The 13,050-nt window shown below is 41.5% G+C and overlaps 1 protein-coding gene and 2 long non-coding RNA genes across 5 annotated transcripts; 2 read left to right on the top strand and 1 right to left on the bottom strand.

Moving 5' to 3' along the window:
• Positions 1–604: 604 nt before the first annotated feature.
• LOC147465514 (uncharacterized) lies at positions 605–1,284 on the top strand. Of its 2 annotated transcripts, none has more exons than XR_015189240.1 (3): positions 605–743; positions 832–898; positions 1,147–1,284. It is a non-coding gene; the product is annotated as an uncharacterized LOC147465514 (long non-coding RNA). The 2 variants fall into 2 exon arrangements; XR_015189239.1 differs by having other exon boundaries at positions 1,112–1,248.
• On the bottom strand, positions 708–5,525 carry LOC147465512 (BTB/POZ domain-containing protein At5g48800-like). Its single transcript, XM_086520465.1, has 8 exons — positions 5,281–5,525; positions 4,491–4,603; positions 3,984–4,056; positions 2,450–3,509; positions 2,051–2,361; positions 1,578–1,694; positions 1,234–1,461; positions 708–959 (listed from the first exon to the last, which is right to left on the bottom strand). Exons 2-8 carry the CDS (start codon positions 4,565–4,567, stop codon positions 750–752), a joined length of 2,076 nt encoding a protein of 691 aa, XP_086376591.1. The 5' UTR covers positions 4,568–4,603; positions 5,281–5,525; the 3' UTR covers positions 708–749.
• LOC147465513 (uncharacterized) lies at positions 2,447–4,138 on the top strand. 2 transcript variants are annotated; one of them, XR_015189238.1, is made up of 6 exons: positions 2,447–2,584; positions 2,744–2,994; positions 3,081–3,317; positions 3,401–3,575; positions 3,831–3,880; positions 3,971–4,138. It is a non-coding gene; the product is annotated as an uncharacterized LOC147465513 (long non-coding RNA). The 2 variants fall into 2 exon arrangements; XR_015189237.1 differs by lacking the exons at positions 2,447–2,584; positions 2,744–2,994; positions 3,081–3,317 and having other exon boundaries at positions 3,506–3,736.
• Positions 5,526–13,050: the final 7,525 nt, after the last annotated feature.

The following is a 13,050-nucleotide window of genomic DNA, read 5'->3' as shown; positions in this document are numbered from 1 at the left end:
ATAGCTTGTATGTATGTAGGAAATACACCAGCCGACTTGTTGGGGCTTTGGAAACTGCACACAACACTAATAGCCAAGTTTGCGACATACCTTTGGGATTCGAGAACGTGTTTACGAGGTCTGATGTTAATGGTCGCAATTTCGTCTGCAATCGGAAATTGCAACCAAGCAGTCAAAGCCAATTCAAGGCAGAATGCTTCTCAAAGCATAGAAGTACAGCATAAGAAACTCTTTGCACAAATTGCCATACATAGTATCGTGCTGAGGTCATCAATTCAGGTCATGCCATCTTACCTGTTTCCAAGCCTTGCTGTGGAAACTTTCTCTGTTTGTTAATACTAAGCAACACTTAATGCATCACATGGTAATCTTGGCACCCAGATAATATTAAAGGTTTGAGACGATTTGAATGACCTTTTGGCAATGCCTCGCAACAAGTTGATTGACCTTGTAAACCAATTTGAAAGGCTAGTCAACATTATTTAGAGAGAAACCTCTTGCGGCTCAGATTTCACAACAAACTATAAGTTATGAGGCACATTGATAACTGCTTTAAGGTGCAAGTCAAGCTAAATTTCTTTCACTGTGGGCTGACCAAATAAAACCTATGGTGGAAGTCTGTATATATGATAGCATTCGGCTGCACTTATTGTACAGTTCGGGATAAACCAACTTGCAACAAGAACTTGTTTTTCATGCAGCTGAAAGAACACCCACAACAAGTTTCTTCTATTTGTTATAAGGTAATGTTATGAGACAGAATGCCTTCTTTGCCGTTGTGTGGGACGAGTCTCAGATGGTTTCATGGTTTCTTTGACCTTGGATGTGAAGGGGTTCATCTTCCCAAGCCGTCGGGAAACAGAGGAAAAAAAGCGACCTGAGCTTCCATTTGTAACTGGTAATTTTTCAGCTTCTTGCTTGAGTATTGTGTTCTCCTTTTGAAGTTCTGCAACACGGAGCTACAGGAAAAGGAAGATAAAAAAGAATCATTTGAAATGATATTTTGGACTGCCATTTAGATAATATAGAGGAACATATATAAGCTTGTTTCATATTTCAGAGGTTGCTTCAAGCAAAGTGACTGTTAATACTATGATGCACTGATGTTCAGGAAGCTAATTGCCTCGTGGTGATTTCAACTCCTAGGCCAAGAACAGAGTCTTCTGCTTCAGTGACCCAAACATTCAAGTTTCAAACCAGTAACAATTGGACAGGCGTTTTAAAGACTAGTACCTTCAAATTTGCGACCTCCTGCTTGAGCTCTCGGTTCTCTCTTCGAAGGCTCGAGTATGTATCAAGCCTGGGTGAAGCCACGCCACTTGCTCTGTAGAGGTTCCGGTTTATGTAAGTGTTCCCAGGTCCATTCTCCTGTTGATAGAAATCAGGGTGCTGACAGTCATCTCCTCCGCCCATTGCACTTCTCATCCGGATTTGCTCAAAGTAGAGCACTTGGACAACCATCTACGTACAGATTTGTTAGGACAGAAGGTCAGGTTATGGGGCATGAATGCAGGATATGCAGAATGGTACAATTTTTTGTATCGCTTGGACACAATGTGGTTGTTTACCATACTAACCTGTACTGGTAGCCGTTCATTTTGAGCTGCATGAATGCATGCTTCTTTAGAGAGCTTTTGGCAATCTAGTACTTTGCAAATCTTTCTTCTGTCAATGTCTGACAATGTAGGGTGTGCCTGCCATAAAACATTCATGAATCAGTATACATGAATGTGTGAAGGAGCAAGAATTTACCTCTATATCTGGAATGTTGTGCCCCCATAGAAAGCAAGAGTGGCAATGACTTGTTTCTATGAGGCTAGATAAATAGAGAATTTTACAAATGTTGGGCAAGTCTGTGATGCTTGTGGTGTTGGTTCTTCCAAACTTTATGAGAGCTTGATGCGTATGTGACATTGTATGCGATGGATACACAGCGTAAATATTTGATTTTATGTAGAATACTCACATTATCACACATTTTCATAATGCGGAGGCTCTATATGGTATGATGTAGCAGAGTTTGTGTCTATGGTCAAGTATGAAATTTTACCTTAAGAAAGATATCAATAGCTCGATAGAGTCCATCATCTAGAGCTCGAACATAGCTTGGAAGCTGTTCTGCAAGGGCTGAGAATTTGGAGGCCTTCAAATTTGGATCGGCCCCAATTTCAGCCAAGTACATGTCCATCACTTTGGCAACTTTGGCAATACCCTTTTGAGAGGCTGGGGAACTTAACGTATCGTCAAAGTCGCTTGTCATGTTGAGGCTAAAATTTTGCTCATGCTTAACTTTCTCCTCTTGTTGTTGCAGATAATTCACAAGAACCCTTTGCACTACGTCAACATCAAACATTGCATCACCTGCATGCGACCACAGCGCCTTGCAAATGATGTGTTTTTGTAATGTATTGGAATGTAACTTGAAGGAATAGACAAGCATATGTCTTACCTGCGTGTGGTGACAATGTGGGAATCAGGAGTTCGTCGACAGTAACTTGCTCAAATTGTACTCCAATTCGGCGTTCTAGATCAAGCCGGCAAGCAACCGTGGTGTCCAATGCAATGGCATTTCTCAACAAAGATAGTAAGAAGTTTGTTGGAAATAGGTTTCTCTCTGTAGGTAACAAGCTTACCATGGTTTCTAAGACAGCTCTCTGCTCATGTTGCTGCATCAACTTCTGATTGTGTCCAAAGTTAATGTCCAAGTGATATGGTTTTGATTTTAACCGAATTGCTGTTGTAGATGAGGCTTGAATTGTAGAGGGCCCGTTGCTACGACCACCAAGTGTTTTGAGAGACGTTTGTGCATAGTGCATGATGGAACCCGCTAAGCTCTCAATGCGGACACCATTAGCTTTCATGGCAGCAAACAGTCGCTGATAGAGGTCAACTCGGAGAGGCGAGAAATACTCAGCCCACCATTCAACTTTTGCTCTAGTGATTATAGGTGGTGGCACAGGAGGCGTAGAATCACCATTCTGAGTCCAATTTGAGGTAGGTGGCACAGCAATGTGTTGTTCATTTGAAAGTTCGCCATTGCTATGCCATTGCCCTAAAGTAGTTCCTTCCATCTGTAAAAGGCTAGAAAGCTTTTGCTGCTGCTCACTGCAAACTTTTGATGCTACGATATCAATGCATCGGTTTACTAGTTTGACTTCCTCTGCCAAGGGAAGAATGGACTCACACGAATGCAGAACTTCTACACACTTGTCCAAGCTTTTGAAGACTACCTCGGTAAGGAAGGCTTCGCTGCGAGTGATGAGGTTGTCCTCGCCATAGTCATCAGTCATTTCAAGGAATTCAGCGGCGCACCGCAGGCATGCAACTTTTGATGTTGTTATCTCAAAGTTGATTCCATAACAAAACTTTGCAGCAAGCTCAAAGATGTCCGGTCCACCAGGAAAATTGGAAAACTCGATCATAGGCGGGCTGCTCACCAACTGGTCCCCTTCCTTGAGCTCTTCCCCTACCAGCCGTCGTATCCTCCCGCTTCTTGTCATTAGAGGAAACTGCATCAAACATCAATGAAGGACTCTATTGGCTTGTTGTTGATGAAGGCACATGTACATTGTGAGGTGGAGTGCCTAACAAACTAGACATGCTTTTATGCAACCCTTCTTGGAGACCACTCCTACGACTTGCCAGTTTTAGCCTTCAGCTTCAGAGTCTTTCTCTTTTCTATTTTAGAGATAGGGCTATGCTTTCTGAAAAAATCATCATCGATTTTACCATTTCGGTCGGCCATTTAGCCTTAAAGAGATGTTGATATCTATTTCCTTCTTTCTTTCTATGCAGCAACAAATTAATGTGCGTCTTTTTGTGCAACACAGGTAATGCAGAAAAAAATTATGGTGATAAGGCTAGGCACCCATTCGATAAGGTGGATAAAAGTATTATCCATGCTCAAAGGGACTCTTCCATTACCTGATTTTAAAATTTTTAAGGGGCAATGTACTGTTTACGATTGCAGGTAGATGAAGTACCTTATGAAGAGAGAATGTGACTCCATCGACGCTCAGGATTATATCACTTTGTACATCTGAAGAGAAATTTATCCTGCATTGCAGAAAAGACAGCAAGTTTATGACTGTACTGACCATATTTTTGGTAACAACTAACATCTTTGCAGTTTGTTTTCTTGGTATTTTGTACTTTTTGAGTACACACACAAAATAAAGTCTCTCCAATCAAGACATGAAGAAATAACAGCTATCTCCATATCGAGGAAATTACAAGCTCAGATATGAGAAAAATGGGTACCAATGTTTCAAACATATCTGGGGGCACAACAGAGTAATCATATAATCATGTGAGACCTCCTTTGTGGGTGCCTAGTATGAGGTATCACCACTTATGGTAAAGGCTATGCCATTCAAAAAGGTATGACCAGTGGGGTTACTAGTAGGGATATCCAATTTGCTAACAATAGAGACTTAATGCCATTTGAGTGAATCAACCAGAAAGCTGGAGAAATTTCAAAGCGACCATACCCTTTTGTCGTTGGAGTAAAATTGGACGTTCGTCTGGGGAAAGGGAATTTGTCTGCTTTCAAGCCATTTGCTGCCATTGTGGACTAATGTCGCTTCGTAGTACACGCAGTTCCCTTCAGCAAGCAAAACAGCAATAAAGAAATGGACTACTAAGTTCAAATCTAAGAGCATAATTTGGCAAAGGAGGAATTTCAGATGGAAAAGCTCGCTCGAAGCCGGGCAAAAACAGCTTACTAGTAGTGCATCTAAGACAAGGGGGGGCTAGAAAACGTTCAAGCCGAGCTAAACAGCTCAGATGAGGGGGGGCAAACACTTGCAATAGAATGACTCAAAACCAGCTAAGTTGGAGAGTAGAAAAGCTACAGCTCCAAGCAAAGAAGAAAGGAGAAAAGTTGGGAGTTCGTAACCACCTCGGAAACAAGGGAATCAGTAGCTGATCTACTTGAAAGAACAAATTGAAAATTCCTGTGGGGAATAATGAATTCCAAACAAAAACTTCCAAAACTACAGAGGGAGGTAGCTATCAAGGGAGATGGAAAGGGTAGAAAAAGCACCAAAAAAGCACTTAGAGAAAGCAAAAGGTTAGCGAGCTGAAGCAAGGAGGAGACAAATGAAGCAAAATTAACGTGAAAAGCACAAAGTGTGTGTGTGTGTGTGTGTGAGAGAGAGAGAGAGAGAGAGAGGGAGAGGCAAGGACAAGCAAAGTAGAGGTCATGTGAGAAGAGCTGAATGTGATGAGTTATTTGTAGGAGTGTGGGTACTAAGAATTGGGGACTGTTGATTTGCTCACCCTGAATTTAATTCAAGCCATGGTTTGCATATGCAACTTCATCTACACTGTCTCTGTCTGTCTGTCTGTGTCGCTAAATTGAGCTTGTTGTGCCCCTACAAGTTGAATAGAAGAAGAGCATGTTTCTCTTTGTGGCGTCTTTGATGGGCACATGCACAGTCATGGGCTTAATTGTTCGTGTTGGGCCATCCCTCTCAACTGTTCCCACCTTTGAGAAGAGAGAGAGAGAGAGCACACACACGAACATTCACAATGGACCCCCTCTCTCTCTCTCTCTCTCTCTCTCTCTCTCTCTCTCAGAGAGAGCACACACACGAACATTCACAATGGACCCCCTCTCTCTCTCTCTCTCTCTCTGTGTGTGTGTGTGTGTGTGTGTGTATGTGGGGTAGAGAGAGAGAGAGAGAGGGTCGCTCCGTCCATGTATGTGTGTGTGTGTGTGTGTGTGTGAGAGAGAGAGAGAGAGAGAGAGAGAGAGAAGTTTTAACCTCGTAGGAACAATCCCAATAGACCTTTAAAAGATAGATATGTTTAGAGAGAGAGAGAGAGAGAGAGAGAGAGAGAGAGGGATCCTGCGACGCGCGCGCAAATACGCTCGCACGTTAGGTTCCCGAGAGAGAGAGAGAGGGAGGCGGAAGACTCGCATCGTGTGCGCGAGCAAGAAATGACTAGAGCCAATTTGGGACCTGTGTATCTTTGTTGGTTGCTTTTTCAACGTCATTTCCTAGTAAAAGTATTAAAAGAAACATAGATACACACGAAGGGTATGAAAAACCCGTTGAACGTGGCAAACCCGTACTTCTACCAAAAGGCAATACTAGGCTACGAGAAGAATTTAGTAAAGGTTTAGTGGGATAGTATATGGATCACATACTACTAATTAATGGCTCCCTTAAAAATAGTTGCTCTATCTATATTATTATAAAAGGGGGAGGGACTCGAACTTCGCTCCCCCCTCCCGGGCGCTTCCTTACATATGGCGTAACCTCCTTCATCCGGCCTGTGTCTCCGATGATTGAGCGCGCGCAGCTAGAGAGAGACAGAGAGACAAATGTCTTGGGAGGACAAAGAGAGACAAGTGACCTCTGTAAAAAAACTCCTCTCTCTCCAATGCGTCGCTCACGCCCTATAGTTTCATAGGTTTTCGCCAGTTGAATTCCATGGTTTCTCATTTCGAGCAATTGGCAAAAATCTACCTCTCTGCAAAAACAAGCCACCAAGTCGTGCAAACCACTTAGGGTGTTAATGCATAAGCTTGCTTCACCCTTAGTGGATAAAATCCGAGCCACAACAGAAGAGAGAGAGAGAGAGAGAGAGAGAGAGACGAACAATTGGTTAGGGTGCCTCAAGTGATTGCTCTTTGTTGCTCACTCCGTGTGAGCTACATGTGTGGGTTCAACATACGGCTCTTTGCCCTGTCCTGTACTGCTTAGGTTTCTTGGGAAGACCTGCGCACACACACACACACACACACACACACACACACACACACACACACAGAGCCGATGCAAAGGATGCAAATGGACAAAATTCATCAATTGTGAAGATCTCTTAAAAGCCCTTGGAGGTCTTGCTGATCCACAAAGTGATGAGAGAGCTTGATAGTATAGTGATGCTTATCTGTGTTTGGAGTTTGACTGGAATGCCTGGAAATGGTTTGGAAGGAGTCTCTTATGGAAACCCCATCCTAAAGACATCTACCATACAATGATGCATAAGAAGAATTGGTCTAGCCCCCTTAACAAGATATGGAAAAACAATGGCCGGAGGAAAGGTGGAATCAAGTAATGGAGAACATTTGGAAGCCAAAGATTTCGCAGCACATGAAGGTATTCTTATGGAAGGTAATTTGGGGTGCTCTACCAACGGGGGTGAAGATTCAAGAAAGAGGGATTGGGTCAGATCGATGCTTGAGGTGCAGGTTGGCTAGTGAAGATCTGGCCCACCTCTTCATGGATTGCCCAACTATCAAAGGCCTCATAGGGAAGATATGCAAGTGGGTCCAAAGAACATGGAAAATTGGGTTTTACAAGACTGATCCTTTCCTTGGAGGGAAGAATTCAAGTGGTCCTGCCATCCTCATCAGCACTCAAATCGTCGGGTACTTCTTCCTACATAATGTATGGCAGAGAAGGAACCGGTGTGTGTTTGAAGGAGTTCTTGAGGTGGCAAGCTTCGAGAAATTATACAAGAAAGCAAAGTGCTAATATGGACGCTCGGGCGCAAGCAACAATCGGAGGATTGGCCTAGGACTACTTGTTCCTTGCTGTTAGCAGAGGGCATGCCTAGGATGGGGGAAAATCTTGGCTACTAAAAGTTCTCAGAAGAACATGATAATGAACCTTATGTATCATGGATAAGTTGGTTGGGTTGGCTGCCCTGTTAGCTGATGTAACTTGGGCCCTTGGGTGATGTCATGGCTCAACACGAGCATGACAAGGCCTTGTAACTATTTGGGTTGATTAATATAATTCACTCACAATTGTGAGTTTTGCTTTTAAAAAAAAAAAAAAAGATTTCTTGGAATCCATGCCCTCATAGCGTAGTGCTCCCCTCCACTTGCCTCCCATAGACTCCCCATCCCACACGCTTAGTAAAACTACCATAGATGTGGCCTATACATCAACCACACACACCATGTGTTTCTCTAACAGCCCTTGTGTTAGAATCGTGATTGTGGTCTCTCCCCCATGTGCTCCATTTGGGTGATACATAGAGCCAATCATCTCCTATATGCTTTGTTTGCGGGCAGAGAGGGAGCGAGTCACCTCAGGCCCTTACACACACACACACACACACACACACACACACACACACACACAGAAGAAGAAGAAGAAGAAGAAGAAGAAGAAGAGAGTTTTAACGTCGTAGGAAACTATCCCAAGAGACCTTAAAGATCTAGCCGACGAGGAGTTGAACTCAAAACATGTTATTCAAGAGGGAAATGGCATAACCAATCTGCCATTACCTTGTGTGGCAGATTTTTAAGGTCTCTTGGAATAGTTTCCTACGACGTTAACTCCTCGTCGACGAGATCTTTAAGGTCTCTTGGAATAGTTTCCTATGACGTTAAAACTCTCTTCTTCTTGTGTGTGTGTGTGTGTGTGCGCGCGCGCTAATGAGCTCTTGCCATACACAATGAGTGAAGTTCCACGTGTATGAAAAAGTGGGAGAGAGCTCAAGAGAGCATTTTATGACCTATTTTCATTTACATATTTTCCCAATGGAAGGTAGCACATTCTCCCTTAGCCTTTACAAATTGCTTTAGCAAGTAACAAGGCAACATCCTATGGGAATAATTTTTGGCATGTTAAAACATGCCCTAGAGAAACCAGGTGAAAGTTCACTATGGCCTACATAAGGCTATTGAAAGGAATCTAATAGAGAACAAGAAAATGACACTGACATTTAAAACATTTGTTATCACAATAAAATATTGTTTTTAAAAGTTTAATGAATGAATTATTTAAATTACAATATATTTTAAAAGCATAAAAAATAATGACAGAAAGAACAAATTGGAAAAATTTAAGGTGAAAGAAAAATGACAAAGATTGTGTGTGATTCAATACTCAATGCCACCTCTTTAAAGAGAGAGGTACACAAATGTTAACACCCTGTAACAATGTAATAAGGGCCTAACAAAAAAATGTGCAAATGTAACACCCTGTAACATTCTCTCCCCCATGTGCTCCGTTTGGGTGATACGTAGAGCCAATCATCTCCTATATGCTTTGTTTGCAGGCCGAGAGGAAGCGAGTCACCTCAGGCCCTTACACACACACAGAGAAGGGGGGAGAGAGAGACAGAGAGAGAGAGAGGAGGAGAAGAAGAAGAGAGTTTTAATGTCGTAAGAAACTATCTTAAGAGACCTTAAAGATCTAGCCAACGAGGAGTTGAACTCAAGACCTGTTATTCAAGAGGGAAATGGCATAACCAATCTACCACCACTTTATGTTTGTACATACCTAAGTGTGTGTGTGTGTGTGTGTGTGTGTACATGCATCTACTGAAAATAGCTCTCTGTTTTTGACATGACGATGTTGAGGTGGTAGATTGGTTATGCCATTTCCCTCTTGAATAACAGATCTTGAGTTCAACTCCTCGTCGGCTAGATCTTTAAGGTCTCTTGGGATAATTTCCTACGATGTTAAAACTCTTCTTCTCGGGTGTGTGTGTGTGCGCGCTAATAAAAAGAAGAAAATGGTTTAACCTTTCTATCACCCAAGTGTGGTAGATTGGTTATGCCATTTCCCTCTTGAATAACAGGTCTTGAGTTCAACTCCTCGTCGACTAGATCTTTAAGGTCTCCTGGGATAGTTTCCTACGACGTTAAAACTCTCTTCTTCTCGGGGGGGGGGGCGGAGTGTGTGTATGCGCGCGCTAATGACCTCTTGCCATACACAATGAGTGAAGTTCCACGTGTATGAAAAAGTGGGAGAGAGCTCAAGAGAGCATTTTATGACCTATTTTCATTTACATATTTTCCCAATGGAAGGTAGAACCTATGGGAATAGTTTTTGGCATGTTAAAACATGCCTTAGAGAAACCATGTGAAAGTTCACTATGGTTTGCATAAGGCTATTGGAAGGAATCTAATAATAAGAGGCTTCTTTGTGAGAGAGGGAGAACAAAAAAATGACACTGACATTTAAAACATTTGTTATCGTAATAAAATATTATTTTTAAAAGTTTAATTAATAAATTATTTAAATTATAATATATTTTAAAAACATGAAAAATAATGACCGAAAAAACACTAGAAGCATTGTAACAAATTGAAAAAAAAATAAGATGAAAGAAAATGACAAAGATTGTGTGTGATCCAATACTCAATGCCCCTCTTTAAAGAGAGAGATGTACAAAAATGTCAACACCCTGTAACAATGTAACAAGGGCCTACAAAAAAAATTAGTAATTAGCAAGCTTTCTCCAAAATACAAAACTTTACTAAGACCTTATGTAGTCCAAAAACTTATTTTCATTTACATATTTTTATTTTAATGAAAGGGTCACCTAGTGGATTAGCCTTTACCAATGGCTTTATCAAGTAACAAGGCAACATCCAAATGGGAATGATTTTTGGCATGTCAAAACATGCCTCGGAGAACGAGGAGAAAGGCCTGCAATTTTTTGAATGCTTTTTTCTACTTTTTAGGTGGGTCCCTTCATTAAAGGCTTCATGGGTTATTCTCCAATTTTTAATTTAAAATGTTTTTCTTAGTTTTTAAATGGGCTGGTCATTGAAAAGTCTTTCAACTTTTTTAACATGTAGAAATTTGCCTTGAGGAGGACAAAGGGGTACAAATTTTTGTATGCTTTTTTTTTTTTTTGCTTTTTCAAAAGCCTTAGTGAAGAATAGAGTTAGACATACATTTAAATATATTATTATTTCTTGTTACTTCATTAACCAGCTTGGCATGTGAACTTGTGAAGCATTTATAGGGTTTAGCTGCTTTTGCAAGTAACCCCAAGGGCCCCATGCCCATTGTCAGGTCCAATCATAACACATTCAATACAAGCAACCGTGCTTCGAACCCCTCGTAAGTTCTTTGTAGCTCTAGCATGCCCAACCTTGTAATTGGTGGCTAAGTTGAGTCTTTGCCTTTCGCTTGTCTTGCAAACTAGCATAGAGTCTCGAAGCTAGTAGGCTAAGCAAGCTTTGTGCCATAATTAGCTGCGCTGGTACCCAATGGAATCTTTAACGTGGGCAACAATGGGACTGAGATTTTTTTTCTCTTTTGTATAGGTATGGAATTGTTTTGTGCCCTCTGGCTGACAATCTTTTGCACAAGGAAAACAAAGGAGATGGCATCCTCACATGTTTTTTTTTTTTTTTTTGGCCATACTCACAATTGTGAGTGGAGAGAAATTATATTAACTCGTAAAGAATACAATCACCCTCAAGCACAACGTGTGCCTTGAGGTGTCAACAATTCCATAAGGACCATGAACCCAGCCACACCTGAAACCAAAACATGGGTGCTACGAGAAGCTTAGGCAACTTAATGCATGATGCCACTCTTTATCTCTAATTGCTCTCTCTCTTAGCTCCTACAACATGGATGAGCTCGGTGTTGAGACGCACAATATCATGAAAATGAGCCACAACCAGTTTAGCCTCAAACACTCGAAGTTCTAGACTTCCAGACTTGATTAAGCTAGCAAAATTTGGTGATTTGGGTACATGCTAGAACGGCTTGGTTTTGAAAGCTCCGCCCTCCTAGGATTAGGTTATCTGTAAAAAAGATAATCTTCCATGTCTTCCTTACCCATTTGCAAACTTTAGTGGCCAGTCCTCGCTAGGCCGGTCTAAACAGATGTAGGGGGTTCTCAGTAGCCACTCTGTACCCAGAGAAAGTGTCAGTGCTGATTCCTATAGCGCAAACCTTAATCCCAACAAGTATGGCTCCCCACAACACCTTCCAAATAAAACACTTCATGTATTTAGGCCATTTGATCTCCCATATGGCCTTAACGCTTCTTTGCCAATGTTCTTCCAACCAATTTTTCTTCCATATTTTGGTGAGTGGGAAAAAGCAATCTGCTTTATTCTGGGTTTTGGGGAGCGAGAACACTTTATCTTTCGGCCAATGCCAGGCTTTCCAATCTATCTCAAACCTGAAGACGGGTGAAGGTGATGATGAAAACACTTCTAAGAGTCTACTCATAAGAAGTCTTTTATACACACCCAAATTATCCTACAACACTAAAAGCTCCACATCCTTCTAGTAGAGGTTTCTCTCATGCCAAAGATGAACTAGTTTAGAGATTCCTTTGTTGCTTATTTGACGAGCAACTTCCCTCCAAAAAGGGTTCAAGGAGCCCCTTCCAAGTCTGGAGAGCCACGGGGACCGATGGAGAGAGGAGCCCTTGAAGTATCTAAACTTTTCTCCCATTCCAGGGTTAAGCCACTTTGTTACACTTTCGTGCTAGTTTCTTTGGCTACCACTAAGCTTAAGGAATGTCCAGAGAGGTACCAAGATCTTATTGTGCACCGTGGACTCCTTCCATCTGTCCCCTTTAGAGGCAAGCTCTACTTTGTTCATCCAGGCCATGATGGCCCATTCTTGCTTTTGCTCCTTCAACGAGAAAACTAGTTTCACACACAATGCTTCTACATGCAACATGGGGGCTAAGATCCCAATGCCTTGTTTATTTGGTGTCATAAAATCTATTATCTAACCAACCAAATGATTTTCTCATATTAAACTGATCATTTAATGTGGGAGAATAAACGAGAATAAGGGTTAGAATATAGACATGTGCTTATGGATCTGTCTCAACATGAGGCCAAGGTGAAAGGGATCCAAATGAGAGAGCACATGTTAAAGGGCAATGCTACCTAATGGAGCTTAAAGAACTTAGGGTTAGCTTCATTATTATAAACTTCCAAAAGTTAGTGTTAAAAAGTCTTTTGACCTTAGGCAAGCTAAGGCTGACCTTGAGGTGGGAACCCTACCCAAACATGAGGTGCTTGTTGGCTTGTTAACTAAAGTGATAAAAATGTTTGTGGGAACCTTGCCCAAAGCTTGAGGTGATTTTTATGTTTAAAATGACTAAAGTTCTTGAAGTGTTCAATTCAAAGATAAACTCTCAAGAAGCATCAAAGGCTTCCATGCTTGATTGACTACGTGCTTGAACTATTCAATTCAAAACAAATGACTTAAGAAGCATAAAAGAAATATGTTCAAATGATCCTTCACATGTGACCCTTGTGATGTGCTTGAATTCTATTGGATAGATTTTAAAGGGACCAATGAGAATTTA

Source organism: Adiantum capillus-veneris, chromosome 1, assembly GCF_014529385.1.
Source record: "Adiantum capillus-veneris isolate H3 chromosome 1, ASM1452938v2, whole genome shotgun sequence".
In the NCBI taxonomy this organism is placed as follows: Eukaryota; Viridiplantae; Streptophyta; class Polypodiopsida; order Polypodiales; family Pteridaceae; genus Adiantum; species Adiantum capillus-veneris.
The sequence above is the reverse complement of the archived record's forward strand: the minus strand, read 5'-3'. Positions and strand labels throughout refer to the sequence as shown.